The 19,906-nt window shown below is 39.6% G+C and overlaps 1 protein-coding gene across 1 annotated transcript in view; it reads left to right on the top strand.

The window, feature by feature from the left end:
- The first annotated feature begins 10,963 nt into the window (after nucleotides 1-10,963).
- LOC104401234 (cytosolic phospholipase A2 epsilon-like) overlaps nucleotides 10,964-19,906 on the top strand; it is a 34,626-nt gene continuing 25,683 nt past the window's right edge. Inside the window, exons 1-3 of the mRNA XM_010012991.1 lie at nucleotides 10,964-10,990; nucleotides 11,342-11,428; nucleotides 17,208-17,280. Coding sequence (XP_010011293.1) covers nucleotides 10,964-10,990; nucleotides 11,342-11,428; nucleotides 17,208-17,280 — 187 coding nt within the window. The remainder of the gene's footprint in view (nucleotides 10,991-11,341; nucleotides 11,429-17,207; nucleotides 17,281-19,906) is intronic.

The following is a 19,906-nucleotide window of genomic DNA, read 5'->3' as shown; positions in this document are numbered from 1 at the left end:
GCCTCCTCTTCTCCAAACTAGACAAACCCAAATTCCGCAGACACTACTTGTAGGACATTCTTTTCAGCCTTTTCACCATCTTTGCTGCCTTCCTCTGGAGACATTCAAGGACCCTCACATCCCTCTTATATTGAGGGTGTCAGGACTGCACACAGTACTCCAGGGGAGGCTGCACCAATGCTGAATACAGCAGATAATCCCCTCTCTTGACTGACTGGTTTAGTTTGCCCTCTTGGTTGCCAGGGCACAACTGCTGACTCCTATTGAGCCTGCTGTTGACCAGCACCACCAGATCCCTGTTTGCAGGGCTGCTCCCCAGCCGCTCCTCTCCCAGTTTATACTTGCGCCTGGTGTACAGGGCTCTGTACTGGGTTTACATGGTGAGGTTTTGGTAGCTGGAAGGGGTGCTGCTGGGGTGGCCTCTCTGGCTTCCAGCCATATTTCAAGGCTTAAGTAGAGGTTTTATCTCTACTTTCCAAATGAGTAGCTAAAGGTGTTCACAGTGTTCTTAGCTGAGTCATGTCACTCTGAAGCTTTAAATAGCATCATCAGAGCCTGGTAGAGGGATCAGGACACAGTGTTTCTGTAATAACATGCCAGCCAAGGGCAAAAGTGCTCCATGCAGCTCCCTAATTTAAAATGCTTGTCAACGGCTGGAAGAGGTGTCTGTGAAGTGCCTGCTTTGCTCCTGTAAGGGAGCTCTCCTGATATAGTCAACTTTTATTTCTGTGCTACTGAAAAGTTGTAGATTTAACAGTGTGGTTTGTCCAGGTTACATTTTTTTTTTTTTTTGTGGATTATGGACAGCTTCTGGCTCTCAGCTCTTCTTCGCTTAGAATTAATCCTTCCAGAATGAAAATCTGAGAGTTGGCCTTCCAGTAGTCAGCCTGGACAGATTTTCTCATCATCAGTTCATTTTGCACAGTCAGCATGAACCTCTAAAAGGATGATTCTTAGAGCTACAACAGGTCAGATTTCCTTACAGATTATCACTAGTGCTTCCAGCCTCAGTTGTTCACACATCAGGGGCGAGCTGGGTATCTGCCATGTGTTCGTCATGTGTTTGCCTTTTCTTCTAGGATACCACCAAATGGCTCTTTTAAATAACTGTGATAATTTGCATCATGTCTCATTTGTAACATTTTCTAGGGCATGATTTTGCTCAGTCAGGTCTAAGTCAAAATTCAATGAGCCTGAAGGAGGCTTTTTACACTTTTCAGATACAAAACCAAAACAAGAAGTTTAGCAAGGAGCAGCAGTAGGCTGTGGTAAATAAGACTGGAAGGTCTTAGGAGAGGTGAGAAAGGCCTGTGAATGTATTGGAGGCTGAAGCTAAGCCTGGAGGGATATTTAGGTGTTTGCATCTTTTGCCTTTGCAGTCCTTATTTACAAGTACGTAATGATAAGCGTTTAGCAAAACACTTAGGGACAGTTTTCTGGGCATGGTTTTTCCACTGCTGCTTGCTGGTCCTACCAGCTTGCATTTCTTTAATAAGTCAACTTCATAAGACTGTACAGAGCCCTTGAACTGGTTAGCTCTGTTTAGCTCCTATTAGGCTGTGGAAGAACAAAACAGTGAATGCAGTTTTGTATTTGTGCTAGATTATTCGTCTTATTTCTTCACATAGACTTATAAAAAACCAGAAATACCACCAGTATCTTGTTACACTTGTCAGATGTCAGACCTGTTCTTTAAGGATATTAGGAATGGTGAAGTAACCCCATTTCATGGAATTATGTTCTAGTGAGTGATCATCTTCCAGCAATAAGTATGCATCTTGTTTCCAGCCTCAGTTTGGCCGGATCCCAGACATTAGTTCTTGCTAAATCTTTTCCTAGTACCTTAAAAGCCATTGCATAACCACTGTTTCTTCACTAGGGTCGTTTTTAACAAATGTACCAAGGTTACATCACAGTCTTCTTTTTGTCAAACCAGTAGATTCAGTCCTTCAAGTTCTCATTATAAACAAAAGAAAACCAAACCCAACCTTTTTTTGTTATATCAAGCTATATCTCTGTTCTTGCACTCCCTCCAACTCTTCATTGTCTATTTATCAGATGCAGACCCCACTACCTTTCCTACTATAGCTATACACAGAAATGAACATTGACTTGTTATTCTTCTGTTCTTACATAAAAATGACATCCCAGTTTCTATACATAGAATCCAGTTGTCCTCATTTGCCATTAGCGACTTCTGCTGAGTTGTTTGTCCTCCATAAGCTCATGACTTAGTGTTTTCCACACTAGTCTTCCCTTTTGTAAGGGGGAGTAATTCGTAACATACATTTGTCATTCCTTTAATCATAACTTCATGTTTCAGCATGTTAGAAGTATCTGTAGTTAATCAGACCAGTTTATCAAGCAGGTCAGATCATTCTGCAATATGGGTTCCCTATCCTCAGCATTACTCAGCACTCCATCAATCTTTGTTCTACTGCAAATCTAGCTAGTCAGGATGCCATGTTTATTTCCACATCACTCAGGAAAAGGTTGAATAGGGTTTCAGACTGGTAAAGTCTTAAATATTCCTCAGGAGAAAACTTTTTCAGTGATGTTTCCCACTGAGGACTAATTCTGAAATTAGTTAGCTAACAAGTTCTTAGCCTTAGCAATATATACTTTTTCTCAGTCTTTGCATAACAAGATCCCACTATCTTTGCACAACAGACTACAGGTAAAAAAAAATCTTCAGTTGCAGGATAGAACAAAATCAATTTCTTCTTATTAAAACCCCCACTATCTTATGCTTGGCTTCCAGAAGGTAGCTTAGGGTTTACCAAAATTGCTCCGCACCTTAAAGGGAACCTCTGGCTAATGCTAACCCCAGAAGGACTTTTTTCTTTGCAGTCATCTTGCATTGTCAGTTCACTATCCCATGCACCTTACTTGTGAAACACCCTGTAATTGCTTTGGGATCCTTTACAGCTTTACTGCACTCTGGTGACCAAAAGATAGCTCCAGTACGCTGGTTTGCAAGATCAATGCATCAATATGAACAGCATGTTTCAGTTTTGGCAGTACACCAGTATCACCTCCTGTACATACCTAAGATAAAGAAATGAAAGAAGAATTTCTGTCTATAATCAAAATATAAGTTTTTCAAAGCTTAATAGAAATAGATTAAAAAGAAAAGAAAAAAAAAGTGAAAAAAATCAGAATTCTATCTTTACTAAGATTAGGTCCCAACAGTTTTCCTGTCCTTTTTTCCTGTCCTGTTTCTTTTTTTCCTGACCTGTTTTTTTCCCAGCTATAGAGTTCTTAAGCTGTTTACCAAACCATATAGCTAAGCATTCAGTTCATATGCAAGTCATGTAGACCCCTTATTTCTTTCTTCACAGAAAGGGTTTCAGCCATCATTTTTACTCCAGATCTCCCTGGGGGTTTTATACACACACACACACACACAATTTGACTGGGTGGAATCATCTGCAGTCCAGACAGCAAACTGTATTAGTTAATGACTGCTCTAAGCTTAACTAATTAGACAACATCAATCATTTTCAGGGAAAACACTCCCTTGTGTGGTGGAGGCAATTTTCAGTGTATAATTGCTTTGTATGCTGAAGCTTGTATTTAATATAAACATGGGTATGTTAACAAATACTGTACAAAGAATAAGAAATATTAATGAAAAGAACGTATGTAACTTGAAACTAACTCTTGACTTAAAATAGGTATTGTTATCAGCTACTTCAGTAGTAGTAGGGATGATGGAGCATTTGGTATGTATGACTATCAGCCCACATTTTGAGGCATAACAAGAGCACCAAGAGCGGTGATATAAGATAATGGATTTTTAATTAATTATATCAAGTATTGCAATGGCAGCTAAGGTAAACGATCTACTGGCACCTTATCACACCCCTCTTGCTATTCCTGAAAATTGACACAATATTCACTGTCTTTCCATTTTCTGCAGTTCAACAGTATCCCAAAAATTAAATGGCTGATCCATAGACAGTCAAGAATCCTCCTAGACTATGCTTTTTGGAACTAGTTGGTAAGAACAATCTTGGTTCTGTTTTAATATGTGTTGTGAAGCAGTTCAAAATATGCACCCAAGAAACACGTTTCTTCTTTCCCAACACAGAGCACAAGTGTTTTATTAGCGTTCTTGCTTTTGCTGCATCATCAGTAATTATTTTGCTATCTCTGTGAAGTAATAAGTATAGACCTTTGATAAGCTTTTGTTATTTCTTCATATACATTTCCTTTATGTTTGCATATATATATATATGTATATATCTGTTTCCTATTGTCACCCTTGGACATAACATCTTATTTCTATATTTTGTAAGTAAATGAAGTGATAAATTCAGTTTTCAGCCAAAATTGTGCTATTGGGATAGCTGATATCATACCATTGAGATTTCCTCCACTGCAGCAGAACAGACAGTTATGCCTCCAGAGACATCTTTTAGCTCACCCTGACCTTTCCCACTGTTTTTTAGTATGGAGCTGCAATGTTAAGCCTCCAGAGCAATAGGAATTTGTCTTTGTCAATCACAGATGTTTTTCACCAACAACTAGTCTGACCTTATCATTGTCTTGGACTTGTGAAAATACAGGGAATAATTAATTTTCCTTTCACGTCATATCTGTATAATGATCTAATTAAGTAGATTTCAGTCATTACACCACATAGGGTCAAAATATTAAAACCATGTGAGAGTTGCATGCAATAGGTGCTTAGACAGGTTTCCACATGCTGTAGTAACATATGGCTCCCTTACACTTACTATAATGGATATTCAGCAACGTTTGCCACTACAAATTTGCCTTTCTTCAATCTGTGTTTTCTTGACCTGACCTAAGAGTCATGCTTGTCTTTGATGTCTGAAAGTTTGAGCACAGGATCATGTTGCAATGAGTATGTAATAGGATGTACTTGCATAGTTGTCTATCTCTATCTCCTGGAGAATGTTTCTTTCCTTACGCACTTCTGAAACACTTCCTTCAGATGTTTTGCAATTGCTTCTTGAAACTCCTTCCACATGGAGCTGTAGCATAGTTTAATCTTTGTGATCAGACATTTGTGAGTAAGTGGCCACACTAGATTCCTACACAGGTCTGTATTTTGTTGAGCAGGAACATGTGGAACAATGGTTGGACTCTTTTGCCTACCGGTCCCAAATTCTCCCACACCTGGCTCCCCAGACAACTGTGAAGCTTTCTGGGATTCCCTGAGAAAGGCTTTGTTTTGTTAGCAGCCATGTGGAGTCACTCACTTAGCATCACTGAGACCACGTCCCATGAACAGCTGGCATGAGGCATGGTTGATAGTTCAGTCTCAGATGGCACAAAACGCAGGTTAGTGGGATGTCTGTGTGGCTCTCAACAGAGTGTGTCAAGCACTGCTTACATGGCCTAACATATGCCCTGCAAAGGCTGTCACTCCATCCTCCCAGTGACAACACTCTGTATATAGGTCAGGATACCCTGCCATGCACACCTCTTCAGATTGCACAATGCGTCACAAAGCTTGAAGTCAACATGGCATTGGGAACATGGCTTCTGCACATGTGGAGAGATACTGTATGCAAGAGCTTCTGCAGCAGCCAGGCCTTTCTCACACAAGAAAGAGGTACCGGGAATTTCAGCACTGCAAGATTAGCTGGTGCAAGTGCATCACCTAACCCTATGCTTCCTCTTCAGCCTGCAGGTAGGATGGGAAATGCCCACAGTGCCTGGCAGCCTTTCCTTGGTTGGGTAAGCAAGCCTTCCCTAAGGATGTTTCTTTCGCCTAGCTTGTGTTTTCTCACCAGGGTTCTCACACTGGAGGCAGCCACCTGCCCTGGGCTGTGGAGGAGAAGGGAGCCGCATCTTTTAGGACAAATCTCTTGGCTGTTTCTGTCTTTCTCAGTTAATTAGGATAGTGAGTCTTCATTCTCCTCGAGTACTAATCAAATGTGGGCTCTGGTCTCACAGTGGACTGTCCTGTCCTCTTCTTTAACATAGAAATGGCAGATAAGTTAAGAATTTCATCATACCAAAAGCTGAGCCATGTTGAGAAAACCAGTCTGTTGATGTCTGCTGAAACACTCTGGCTATGGCAGTCTTGGCTGAAAAGGCAATGCACACAGAAAGGTGCCTTGCTTGCCTTTATGCTGAGGAAGTAAAAGGGATCCAACTTAACAATGGGGAAGGCTTTGAGGAACTGCCAGAATCAATGGCAAACCTGTCACCTGCACTGGGGTCCCCTGGTCCTGCCTGGGACTCTCAAATAACAGTTCTCAGAGGAAAACACATTGGAGGGAGTCTTGAGTGACATGGTTTAGTGTGAGGTGTCCCTGCCCATGACAGGAAGGTTGGAAATAGATGATCTTAAGGTCCTCTCCAGCCCTAACTATTCTATGATTCTATGATTCTACATCATGTCCCATATGTTGAAAAAGAAAAGGAAACTCAAAGTCATAACCCACCAGCCCTTACTGACTTTATTCAGATACTAATATACCATTAACTTACTACAGTTGAAAATACAGATATTACAGGTTAAGTTGCTGTAATAACCCCAATGTTTTTTAGTGTTTGGTGGGAGACTATGGTGATGCTTGTAAGAACTAGGATCCTATGCATGGCATGCCTTACATATAGAAAGACTAATTTAAGAACTTCATGTATATGCTCAGTAATAAAAAGGTACAGCATTTACGCACATGCACAGGTCTCCTACAAGTCAGATCTATCAGAAGAGAAGTTATGTTCTGTGTAAGAATAACCAGACCAAATAACCTTGCAAACCTGAGCTACTGTCAGTATTTGCCTGGGACTTTAACTACTTTTTGAACTGTTTCTGAAATATTTTCTGAATTTAACTTTACTTTAAGTTTGGGTAATGTTAGTGTATATATAACAACAAATACATATATTCATATTTGTCATGGGGAGGAACACATAGAGCCCTCCTAAAAGCAATATAATATTCCTGGTGGACAGAAACATCCCCTTTTCTGCTTATCTAACTTCATTGTCCAAATTTTCTCAAGCCATTTCACTTTTTATGTCCTAATGTGTTTATATTTGAATTGCAGATAAATACATATATACCTTTCTCATGACAGTCAATATATTTATCTTCTCAAAATAAAGGGCATATGGGTCACCAGCAGCAATGATGTTTATCAGGCAAAGTTGCACAGCCTTTGCAATACTAAAGCCTGGTTCTTGTGATTGATATTTTTCATTGCTGCCATGAGGATTGCTATGACCTCTCAGTTTCTGACATGAACTCAACCATTTTTGCTTTTATTCAGATAGGTCACCATATATTATTATTTTTAATATGCCTAAAGCATCATACTGCTATGAGTCACATTAGCTGCATCTTCTTGTATCCCTAGGGAGTAGATATGGCAGTTTCTAGTAAAGGTACTAATCAGGAGCAAATCAGAAAGACTTTTTGGGAATCTGTATCCTCCATTTCGCCAATGTTCAGAAAGGTGGTCTGGGAAATCTGAGGGGAAGATGTGCTGAAGCAAGAGGAGCTGATGGCATTGCTAGGGCATGATATGAAAAAAGCCTGTGATACAGGGATGAGACATAAAGGAAAGTCTGTAGGCTTCAGAAAAGCTAGAAAGGTTGGGAAAGAGGCTGAAGAGGGGTATCAAGAATGATTGAGAAAAGTCAAAAGAAAGTGCATGATCTAGCCAATCTTTTACTCATCTTTACCTGTCATTTTAAGAAATCTTTGAGTAATCAGCAATGATCCAACCCATGTCTTTGAGCATTAATGTTAAGATTGGCCTAGCCCTGTTATTGGTTGTACTTTTAGATCATGTTGATTGTAGTCTTACACACCATCAGATTAGTCAGAAAACCAAAACAGTATCACAGAAAAATGCCTCAAATAATGAACAGTTCAAGGCAGAGCAACTTCGAGTGATCTTCATCTCACCAGTAACTCACCAGTTTACAGACAGACCCCAAAATTTCCATAAATGTGGGTATCTAAGGGCGTTCCAGCATAGTTTTTCTGACCCTTGAGCTGCACTAAACATATCATTTTCTGGGTCTCTGCCCCACAAGTCAGGAGTGCATTCAGATAGTTGTAGGAGTCCTCTCCTCTCTATTCTTCCCTCTGACATTCTCCATTTGTCCCAAACATGTCTTGGATGCTTATGAAGCAGCTGCTGAACTTCCACAGATTACAGCCTGGGGTTTCACAATAAAAACCAACTTCATGTTTCTCCTTTAATATACCTGGGCATGAGCTACTACTGCACAGCCTGTACTTTATAAACAGCACTTCCAAGTCAAGTGGTCCTATTCATGACCACTTAGGTGATCCCAGACTGGAATATGGCAGGAAGTTTGTGCTCATTCTGGTCCTTGCAGCATTACATTTTGCATTCTTTGCTACCCTGGTTATCCCAAAACCCCTTCTTTGTTATTCCATTTGAATAAATCCATGAGAGGATTTTTCATTTGTATGCTAATAGAGCTTTTGCCTAAGGGTGTTTTTCAGCTTCACATTGCAACAGGGTGAATCACGAGTTAACAACACAACCAAGTTCCTCAATATCAGGTTCCCTCAGTGTAAGTAACTTTGGAAACAAGTGATTAAAGAGGATATACTGATTACTAAGGGTGGGATTCACCTCACCTACCTTCAGCCATTCAGAACTTAGGTGTCAAGTATGACCTGGACATTTAGGCTTCTCCAGAAGAATCCAATATAGAGGGGTTTAGTCACTACCTGCAGTTGCCACCCTTACTTTTTCCTCCATTCAGTAGCAGGGAACACAGACAACAGGCTTCGAGTAGAAGTCCAACTTTCAGATGACTTAATTTAGGTGAGGTTAAGCCCATCCAAGTGCATGCCTTGTGAAAATGCCATGTTTGTCTCAAAAGGAATAGTGCTTCATTGCAATAAGCAATTTGAACCCATTTAGGTAATTCAATACTAGTGTCAGCTTTGAATCAAAGTTTACCTTTGGCTGCTTCTGACTTGAGCTTAAAGAACAGGTATTTTGTATCAGGAAGGCTTGAGTCAGGAAAGAAGAGTTAGTTGTTAGGCAACAAGCACCTCTTAGTCACCTTCCTAAGGGATGCTGGAGACTTCTTCCTCCACCTCATTTCCTTTCGTCTTAAAACCAAAGGTGCAATATGACACACACAAATGAAAACTGGCTTGCATGCAAAAACTTCACACCCATTAGCTTCTACACATCACAGAAACGAGACCTGGAGCAGATAACCTTTGTGGGGCTCAGTTACAATGAAATTGTAGCTAACATTCTCATTCTCCTGTTGTGGTACCACACCTCTTCTAGGCACTTCAATCAAGGATACCAATAGGCTGTAGCAGAGGAAGTAGAAAATGTGTGGTTTTGTCTGTACAGTTACTTTTTCCTAAACTGTTTCTAGTCACCATTTTAACGGAAGTGTGACTGTTCATATCAAGCAAAGCATTGGCCAAAGTGTGGGAGAGGCTTGTGACTATCTTTTTCCTATTGCTGTAGTTTATCTAATTCTGGTTTCAGTCAAACAGTTCCTGTTCCATCAAAAAGTTTTGATATGATCAATGTGGGAAAGGAATTTAATAACAAACCTTCAAATCAAACTTTTGCAAGGACAGAAAACTGTATGTAAAGACCTGTTTTCCTTGGAACACCAGCTTTTTGTATTGGTTCCTCTGTGTATATAAGAAAAGTATGTAACGAGACTGCTAGAAATGATCAGATTTGTGTCTAGTTTCTGTCAGTCAAGGTCCTTGTACGATGCTCATTGCCACAGGTAGAGTAGTTGTGATTTCATACTTATGCAGGTCTCTAACAGGAAGCATCATGCTTTGTCATCGTATTAATCAAAAGTCCTTTCATAAGCACCACTCTTAATCATTTGGGAGGACTTTCAAGACAAATGTATGTGTACCTAACACTGCTTGCATAACGGATTAGAAAATTTAATCACCAAACTTCCTAGAGGTGTGCTGAATATATGCAGATCCTCATTAGATGAAAAAGCCATAAAATGTACAGGATCAGTCCATTAAATTCCAATAATCTATTGGTAATGCCCAGCTGGCTGGTGATTTGAATAAGGTTGCTCAGAAATCTGAATGGTTTTTGCATCAGAAAATAACAGGTCCGAATTGGGTGGGAAGGAAGAGTTAAAATCCTTAAAACATTAAAATATTTTAGTTTGTTGAAATATTTCATGATTTTTCAAAGTGAAATGTTTGAATGCCATTTAAGTTTGTTAAGATGCATAATGTATTAAATGTAAAGTCCAGAAATAAGTAAAACATTTTAAATAGAAAAGTGATACATTGTGTTCTAGGGAGCACAGAAATGTTGCTTACCAAATTTCTCCCTTCTTTCATTTCTTTTGAAGTAGAACACTACAATAGAAACAAACACGTATGAACAAATCATGATGCAACAGCACTTTTCAGAGGAAAATATGCCTTTACAAGAATTCTTAATATCTTCATACATAAATGTCTTCCTTCTAATGATCATTCCCATGTTTTTTTATTTTATGTTTTATTATGGAGGCAATAGTGTGTGGAATTCAGGGTTTTTGTATAGAGACAATAGGTAGCTATTAGGCTATTGTTACCATCATATTTAGATTATCTCTGTAAGGTTAGCTCTCACAGGCAATCTCTATCAGATCATCAGTCAGGTTATGACTGTTACCACGTTTTCATGAGCCCCCAGGTGGGAACGATTTGGTGTCTCTCAGCACACTCTGCTCAGTCACAAGACCTACAGATAGGAAGGTCCACATCTTACAACAGATGTGCTCTTTGGACAAGTAATGTGGGTGGGAAATTTTCCTGCTTCAGAAATCATGGAGGGGTGGAGCTCTGACTCAATGCAATAAAGCACCTGCTCAGCAGCTTCTGACACTCTTCAAGGCTGTAAATTTCTTATAGGAGGCACTGGCTACTGTGGAGCTTAATACTCAGCTGCTGTTCGCAGCACCTGCTTTTAATGCAGAAGCGATCTCAATGGCATCAAACTCTGCCTTTCCTCAGGTAAGTGGAAAACAAAGCAAACCTGTCAGGACTTTCTGGGTATTTGACTCAGATTTGTCTCCAGACCATAAATAGGTCAAATCCTCTGTTGTGTGTTTGATATAAAGGTCTAAGAAAAATTGTCTTTCTGCTTTCTTGGCTATCTGCATCTACAAGAATCTGGAGTCAGTATCTTTCCATACAGCAGAGAAACAGCTACCACTTTCCTGGCACATTTATTTTACCCACCACAAATAATAAGGTGGTGTGAATTGCCCATTCCACATTGCAATTCTACCCTGAGGAGTTGAAATAAGTAGAAAAACTGGTCTTTACTCTCTTTTTCATCCCTTGTTCTTCTTCCCTCAACAGCATTCAAGCGGCAAATCAAGGCCCTTGGGAAATGAAGAAAGAAAATGGATGATGCACTACATAGCCCCAAGTGATGTTGATGCTAAGGTACCAATTTCACCAAACTAAACATAGGTGGGACTAAACCAATATTTTTTTGAGAATGGTAGGATCTATTTTTATTTCACCCCGAGTATGGTTATTAAAGATTCACATGCTTATTTAGAAACAGGACATTTCATGAAAGAAAATTTTCTTCAGGTGGAACATCAGCATTCCATATCCTTTTTATGCCATGCCTTCATCTATTTACACAAAGCGTGTTATTTTCATGGTTTTATTCCTTAGAGAAATTCCTTAGTGAAAATGTTTTCAATTTCCAATAAAATGGGACTGACTTTGGCCTTCTTTTAGTGCTGTCCACCTTTATTGACTTTAATGGAGTTTTAGCCCATCATGAATGGAGAATGTTGTCAGTGTCGGAAAGTCAGAACATGGTAGCCAGCAATCCTTTGGGATTTGATCATTAATGCTATTTTCCAGAGCAAATGTCTGCTTTGCTCACTGTACTGGCTTTTGAATATGTGTTCTCTCCTCTGTAATCATGCTTGGCAGAAAATTGGCATTGAAGGCAGAGAGTTGTGCAAGCTGGCCAATTTCTGCCTCTTACTGGCACTGGGTTTCCTGGGCAGCGCTCAGTAATTCCCTTGATTTTTGCAAGCTATGGCTTGCCATCTGCAGCAGGAGAAAAATCATTAGTAGAGGTGTTATAAAGGATAACATATTTATAGCAGATCTTTGAGTCCCAGAAAATGTAAATAAGTAAATGTAAATAAGTGCAAAGCTTTCTTTAATGCTAATGCTCAAATACTTGCCCAAGTAGTTGCTTCAGTTTGAGAGGACTTTGCGTAGCTGTGTGATAAACTGAATAGTCACTGGACTGGGTTTAAAAAAACATGCCCAGGTCTGCACATGGAATTTAGCTGTGTTGCCTACCTACAGTGCAAAGCCAAATACGCTTCACTGCTATATTTTTAGGAATATATAGCAACCTCATGAAACCTTCTTCATATTTTAAAATGGAGCATCAAGAGAAGATCTCTTCAGCTGTTTCAGGGACTCCAGAATTCACGGTTTTCCTTCTAGCACCTAATACATAAATACAGGAAAGATTAAGTATACTAAAAGAAGATCATAAATAGTTGTAAGGCAGCCTATAATTACAGTAAATCTAGAAAATTTATCACTGGATTTTTTCATTAGTCCATTTTCTTATACAGAATAATGCATTATTTACAAAAATAGTGGGGGAAAAAAAAAAGTATTTTTCTTGGCAAATTATCAGCTTAAAAAATAGTTGTTGGCTCACCACCTGTGAACATGCTGAAAATATCTATACACTAGCGCAAAGAGCAAGAAACTAAGAAGCGTAATCTCAGCTCAAGATTAGTAGTATTAACATAGGTGGGGAAGCTCACCAAAATATTCCGGTAGACATGAAATCAGAAAGCAGAGAAGAACTAGGAGAATTTCAATCAGTTTTTCATTTATGTAAGTGATGCACATTCCTTAATGGTTTGCCACGAAACTAGAAAAAAGCCATGACTTTACCAGGGCCCTGTCCCTCTTAAAGTATCTGTGATTAAAGTGTGTCATGTAAGGTCACCTTTGATGAGATAACAATGAGACTTTAAGGGAGGCTGCTCAGCCTCACCGTCACTGTCCTTACAGGCGTAAGTTCAGAGGTTCAACGTACACAGGTGTATCTTTGTTAGAGAGGACTGCAAGAAGAGTCACTCATGGATAGTTGATTATGTTACCAATTCCCAAAACTAATATTTTTTTTTTAATGTAACACAAATCATAATCAGCAACATGTTTTCCAGTTTATTAGCTGCTGTTCAATGTATTAATGCAATGAAATGATGACTACAGAGAAAAGACAATTATTTGTCTGATTTTCATTGATGGCACCAGGAACTTGAGCTTCAGTTGTAAAAGAAGATACTATTTTGCTCCTTGAATTTTCAGGTCTAGTATTTGGCTACCAGAGAAGTATTACATGAGGTAGTTTTTCATTAACTGTGTCCTCTAAGGAGAAGTCTTCTTTCATCTCAAAAATCTGCTTCATAGTTAATAATTTGCTCAATAGTTAGCAGTTCTTTTCAAAGGCATTGATATCTCCAATTATTATGATGATGATACTCACTGAATGTTGTTCCTCCTTTGATGCCTTAAGGAGGGGATGCAAATGTTTTCTAGAATAGGTCATTTTTTTTCTTGAAGGCCTTTGAGTTGGGTGATATGACCATCTGAGTGTTGTACTGAGAGAAAGTAAGAGGGGGTTCAGAGTACAGTCTAGTTTTGACTGTTGCAAAAACTCTTTTCCAACTGGAAAAAATGTTAAGAATATGGAGATAAAACTAGCATTTTCATTATTCCTTCAAATTTTAAGTAATCGTTGTTCTTGGGGCAGGCTAATACCAGAAGAGATTTTGCTAATAAACCGTGTTTACCCAATGACAGAGAGAACAAGGCTCAGGCTGAGGGAAGCTCAGCCATGAGTTGCCTGGCTGCGTGTTCTCTGCCACCAAACACACCTACTGAATGCATCTCTGAGGTACACATAGCTAGCTCTTTCCTTTGTCGTTAATTCCTTGAATTTCTTTTTCCATTCTCTCTCTTCTGGTCTTTGTTCCATATCTGAATGCCAGGTGTGCCCTGGCTGACATAACCAGTATCTTGCTGTCTCACAGGACTTAGATTTCTCCGGCAATAGGGTGAGATTTTTCTCCTTGGATGTGCAATTTCCACACACAGCTCACTGGCTTTTCTCTCACACTGCCCCTACTTCAGTGCTCTCCTCAAAGAGAAACCATTCTTGCTTCTCACTCAATCAGATTTCTAACCTGTATATTATGGCTGATCAAGTACTCTGCCCTATTGTTCCCTTGGCAAGCTCTTCAAAGTTAAATTACGCCAAGTCATCTTCCTGTGACACCAAATATCCCCATCCGCTTTCTCACCACGATTCCCCACGAAATTATGAGCTTGAACCTTTGCATCATCTTTGACGTTATCTAATCTATGCAGTATCTTACTGTTTTTCATGGAAACATGTTATGTTCTATTGTTTTGTTGGTTGATTGGGTTTTTTGACCCCTTCCTAATATAGCCTTCCCATTCTCTCTTGCAGTTTGTCTTCTTTTGCATGCAAAGTATGAGGTTCTTGTGTTGCATTCTTCTACATAACCTCTGCTCTAGCCTGTTGCAATGGCACTCAGGAACAAGCACACAGCCAGTGCTTGGTGTAAGTGTGTCTTTGCAGAATCCACACTTGTGTCTGGTTTTGTCATTATACTACTTAAAAAGTACATATACATCTCTGACAAACTTTAAATGCACATGTTCCAAAATGCTGGCTGAAGGACTGGTGGTGCCATTAAAGATGGCTAAGAAAGTACCAACGCTAAATACTATTCTTTTAATTCTTTCCTTTATTTCTCCTGAAATATGTCTGCTGAAGTTTTTATGTATTTCTATAATTCGAGTACTATTTTTGCAAAAGGTATTAAAAAAAAGTGGGCAAACCCAGTGAGTGCTTGTTCTTTAAGAGCAAAACAGATTGAGGTAAGATGACACAGAATTATTCCTTGATGATGAGAAAGGAATGGCCTTTGAAAAAATAATGTGGAGCTGGCTCAGCCCAGATTCTGATGATGCTGAGATCTTTCCTCCCCTGTTCAGAAGAAACAGCCCTGTAAAATATCCTGTGCCCTACGTATGACTTCAAGAAACAGTGATTAAATTCCTATTCAGTTTTGAAATACAAACACCCAGAAGCCAAGATCATCTACTTCTTGTAGACTGATAAGGAGAATGCATTTGTTCAGCACTTAAAAGCCCTCTTGTTGGTTTGGGTGTGCTGTATCTGTACCTTACAGCAAAACGTATTAGCATCTTAACTAGTCAATTTACTGGAAACATTCTGACATTATGATTCCTGGTTGTAAGCTTGAGCTCATGGGCAAAGCTTTATCAGCTTGAGAATTACTGCAATTTTTTGCAAATTCCTTTTATGACCTTCATGTCTTTCATCCTCATAGAGATCAAAATTATTTGGAGGTTAAGCTATACTTTGTCGTGATAAATTCCCTGTGGTCTAATGCTTTATGCGCTTCAGCTGATGTACTGTCTTGTCTCACTGATTTCTTATACTTTGACATTTTTAGCAGTCTGACTATTGTCACAGTAGCAGCACCTGTGAATGTGCTTTCTCTTATTTCACTTGATAGCTTCCCCTGTTATTTTAATTAAGGTTTCTCAGAAAATAGATAACATCTCCTAATTATTTCATCATCTTCTACCAGCACTCCTCCATTTTTACTTCAGATAATCTTTTCAAGCTTTTGGTCATTGGCTTTCACAACAGTTTCTTACTTTGGCTGCCCTTTGCTATTGTTTTGTGAGGTGACTTTACAAAGAATTACTAATCTATTTGCCTTCTGCCATTATCCCAGCTCCTCCCTGAGCTCTTCCTGAATATCAGTGTCTACCATCAGGACTCCATGTCACTGAAGTGGTCAACTATTGCTTGACCATGATACACACTGTGCCTTCAGTATTATTTGGCTGAACATCTTTCTGCAGATCCACAAGTAGCATCATAATTAGTTTGGCCATTTTATAACTTCCACAGACCCTTGCTATTAGAATTGCAAACACTCCCAGTTCCCAAATCTACCTCATTTTAATGCCATAACATTTTGTAGTTATTGATGCTTTGCTCAGAAGTCCTTAAAAAATAAGTATTCCGTTACCTGACTATCTCAAGGTAACTCTTTAATATCTGTTATGCTATTTATATCTTCCCCTCTTACAGGAGATACCCAATTCAGAATCTGCTGATAACACATTTGCATGAAGATTAATGCTCTTCATGTAGTAATAGCACTCAGGCTTCAGGATTCGATAGAGTTCGCAAGAGTATTTTCTTTCCTGTGCAAAGTCTTGTTCTCTGGCATTCATTGCAGTCTTATTGTGTTACCCCACCGATCTAATGATACCTGTTCCCTCTATAATCATACATCAGCTTGGGAACTTATTACTCTGTAGGGTCTGAGATTTCTCCTTTTCTTCTGCTTCTGTTCCTAGATGACAATACAAGTAGCATCCCCAGTGCTCATTCACCTTTTTCAGTGAGTCTTTCGTGTACAACCATGGTGCAACTCTTTCCTTTCTATAAACTTGGTAGGAGTGTTTTGTCTAAAGCTGTGTATTGCCTTGGTGGCCTGAGATATTCCCTAAGATGCTAACACTTTTATCTTTAGGCACCTCTACATTAGGAAAATGATTCCTTTAGAAACTAGTGAGAAAACATAAAAAGAACACTCTATTTTTTTTTTCCTACTTTTTTATTCCCCCCTTTCTCTTCACTTATCCAAAAATTGTGTTGAAAGTAGAAACTTTAGTATAGGCCTTAATTCCACCTATAGCATAACACAGGCTGTTGGTCAATAGTCAACCAAAATTAGAGCATCTCTGATTTGTGGATTCATTGAATTTTGTGTTGTTATGTTGGATGCTGGTGACCACATGTATGAATAAAGGTAGCTGGCTAGCTGAACTTTCTCTTCTTATTTACACTTTCTTATTCATCCTCTTCTTCTACGCCTTCTGTTTGTATGCTTAGATGACTGCAGACTTTAGGAGTTGATGAAGTTTGTGGAGAAAGCCTATTTGCTGCCTATTGTATTTTTGCTGTGATGCCAACTGGAAGAGGTGGCTGCAGCAGAACCTGGGTGATTTTCACGTTCAGTTGTCATTAACTCTAAATACATGTATCCCAAACTTTAAAGCACATCTCCTTTGTTATTTTTTTCAACAGGAAGAAATGTCACCTTACTCCCTGCTCACTGTAAGAATCTTAAAGCTGACAAATGCTCATCAGGCAGATTTGTGTAAGTACTAGATTTTCTTACTGATGTTACACGGTCCTCAGATTACTGTATCAGCCCCTGCGAGCTGCTGCACAAATGCAAAACACTGAAGTCACACTAGTTAAGAAATCACAATCAAAGCCAATTTCAGCCATGGAATATCTATTTACAATAGATACAATCTCTGAGATTTCTTGGTTGGTTTGTCTTTTTTGTTTTAAGCATTCAGTAACAGGTCAATGCCAGGTAGGCATTGACTAAACCTTTAAGACTTTGGTCAGCAAAGCACAGAATTATGCCTTACTTATTTGATAAGTTGACTCAGACCTGTGAAAATATCTTAACACCAGTTTTAATACTCAGATGTTTATATCCAATGTATGTAACACACAGAATGCAAATCTGAAATCCTTATGCATCAGTTGCTCTTAATTCTTTGCTCTAAAGAGCCCTACCAAATCTGAGAAGTTCAATGACGTGTATAATGTACATGTTCTGAACACCAAGACATCAGCCACATTGTTATGGATGTTTCTCGCTCTTGCTCCCCCCAAAAGACACATAACACATATCTTTTGGGGGTTGGAGTATGGAGCACAGCCTACATGCAAAGTGTTCTGAGAATGTGTGATATTTTAGCCAATCCTTATCTGGTGCTCCACTTTCACAGTGGTTTTTCTATGGGGAATTTTTTCCTGCTCTTACTACATGTGCCTCGTGAACTTGTCATGTCACTAATAACTACAGTTTTACATATTATTATGATACTTTTCTTCCTTCTCTTGCTGTGCATCTTCTTTCCTCTTTGGGAGATCACACTGAAGTCTGGTCTTCACAAACACCACAGCCTTTCCACTGCTCAACATCTCACATAACATGTTACCTCCCTCCTCTGCCTTCCCACTTGTTAATATTTTTAGTGCAGCCAAAGGATCCATCAGACTGAAAAGTCACCTACAATTGCTGTTTGCCCAGAGCAAGTGTCAATTCTTTCGCTATGGTACTCCAAAATAGTAGTTTTATCAAAGCTATCAGAGGGAATGGCTGCACATCACATGCCAAGGACTCTCTCAGATTGTCTTGATATGCTCCCTGAAGTTAGAAAATCAGACAATATCTCTGACACAACATTTCCAAAGAAATAAGATGAGGCACCCCATGCTGCTGGTAAAGTGACAGGATTACTTTGGCCTGGAAATCCTAACAGCTTTGCTTCAGAAGACTGGTTTAGATTAGACTCTTCACTAGGGTACAGGAAGAATGGATCCCGATACACGCCAGTTCTAAAGGTCCATCTTTCTATGAGGAAGAAAATGTCATCAGACAGACTTTGAGGAAGACTAAGGACATGGCAGGATACCTTCTCATTTTCTCAAGTGAGCACTACTTAATTTCCACTGCATAATTTGGAGATGGCAACATTTTCACCCCAAACACTACCATTCGTTTTTGTCTTCATCTTCTAATGGAACAATGTTCTAGAAATGAATTTTCTCACCGTCTCTGTATTCTGCTCACTTTGGTGTTTCAAGAACATGGATGTCACTGTTGTCTGTTTTCCAACCAAGTGGAGAGAAGTGTTCAGTTCACGCTGTCTGTAATACTGGGTTGCAGAGAGTAGAAATATCATAGGATAGCACAGAAGGTTAAATAAATTTCCATTTGTTTTGACAGCTATGGAACATTGCATATATGTGCAAGACCTCACCTTCCTTTGAAGTGCTTATTTAATTTATTTTAGTGACACCTTTGATCTAGAATGGGAATTGAACGACAAGATAACAGCCATGATTCACTGGCTTATGCAAAGGGATTGCATAAAGTAAAATTATGCTGCATTCTCAGAAAACAGTGTTGCTGTTGTGACCTTGTCCTCCATCCTGAGAGCAATGGGGTTTCAGAGAAGTTTGCACAATGAGATGCAGACATTTAGAAAATTCCCATTATGACCAAAATGTACATCTCTGGAGTAGGGATCAAGATGCGTGGACTCAGTTCTTAGCTCTGCCAACAGACTTGTTTAAGTTTAGGCAAGTCAACCAAATGCTCTGTACCTCTGTTGCCCTGTGTCCTGGGTTCAGCTGTAGCAGTCATTTTTTCTCCTTCTTAGTAGCTGGTGCAGTGCTGTGTTTCTTGACTTTCAGTCTGGGAACAACGCTGGTAACACCGATGTTTTTAGTTGTTACTCAGTAATGTTTACTCTGACCAAGGACTTTCTCAGTCTCATGCTCTGCCAGAGAGGAGGGGAAGCCGGGAGGAAGCAGAGACAGGACACCTGACCCAAACTGGCCAAAGGGCTATTCCATACCACAGCACGTCATGCCCAGTATAGAAACTGGGGGGAGTTACCCGGAAGGCCCAGATCGCTGCTCGGGTCGGGCTGGGTATCGGTCGGCGGGTGGTGAGCGGTTGTGTCCTTTCCCCTTGTTATTCCTCTTATCATTATTATTGGTAGCAGTAGTGGTTTGTATTATACCTTAGTTACTGGAGAGCTGTTATCTCAACCTGTGGGAGTTACATTCCTCCAATTCTCCTCCCCATTCCTCTGGGAGCCGGGGGAGGAAGGAAAAGGGGGGGAGTGAGCGAGCGGCTGCGTGGTTCTAAGTTGCCAGCTGGGCTTAAACCACGACACCCTGTTTATAAAACA

Source organism: Nestor notabilis, unplaced genomic scaffold, assembly GCF_000696875.1.
Source record: "Nestor notabilis isolate BGI_N333 unplaced genomic scaffold, ASM69687v1 scaffold15804, whole genome shotgun sequence".
Classification (NCBI taxonomy): Eukaryota; Metazoa; Chordata; class Aves; order Psittaciformes; family Psittacidae; genus Nestor; species Nestor notabilis.
The sequence above is the reverse complement of the archived record's forward strand: the minus strand, read 5'-3'. Positions and strand labels throughout refer to the sequence as shown.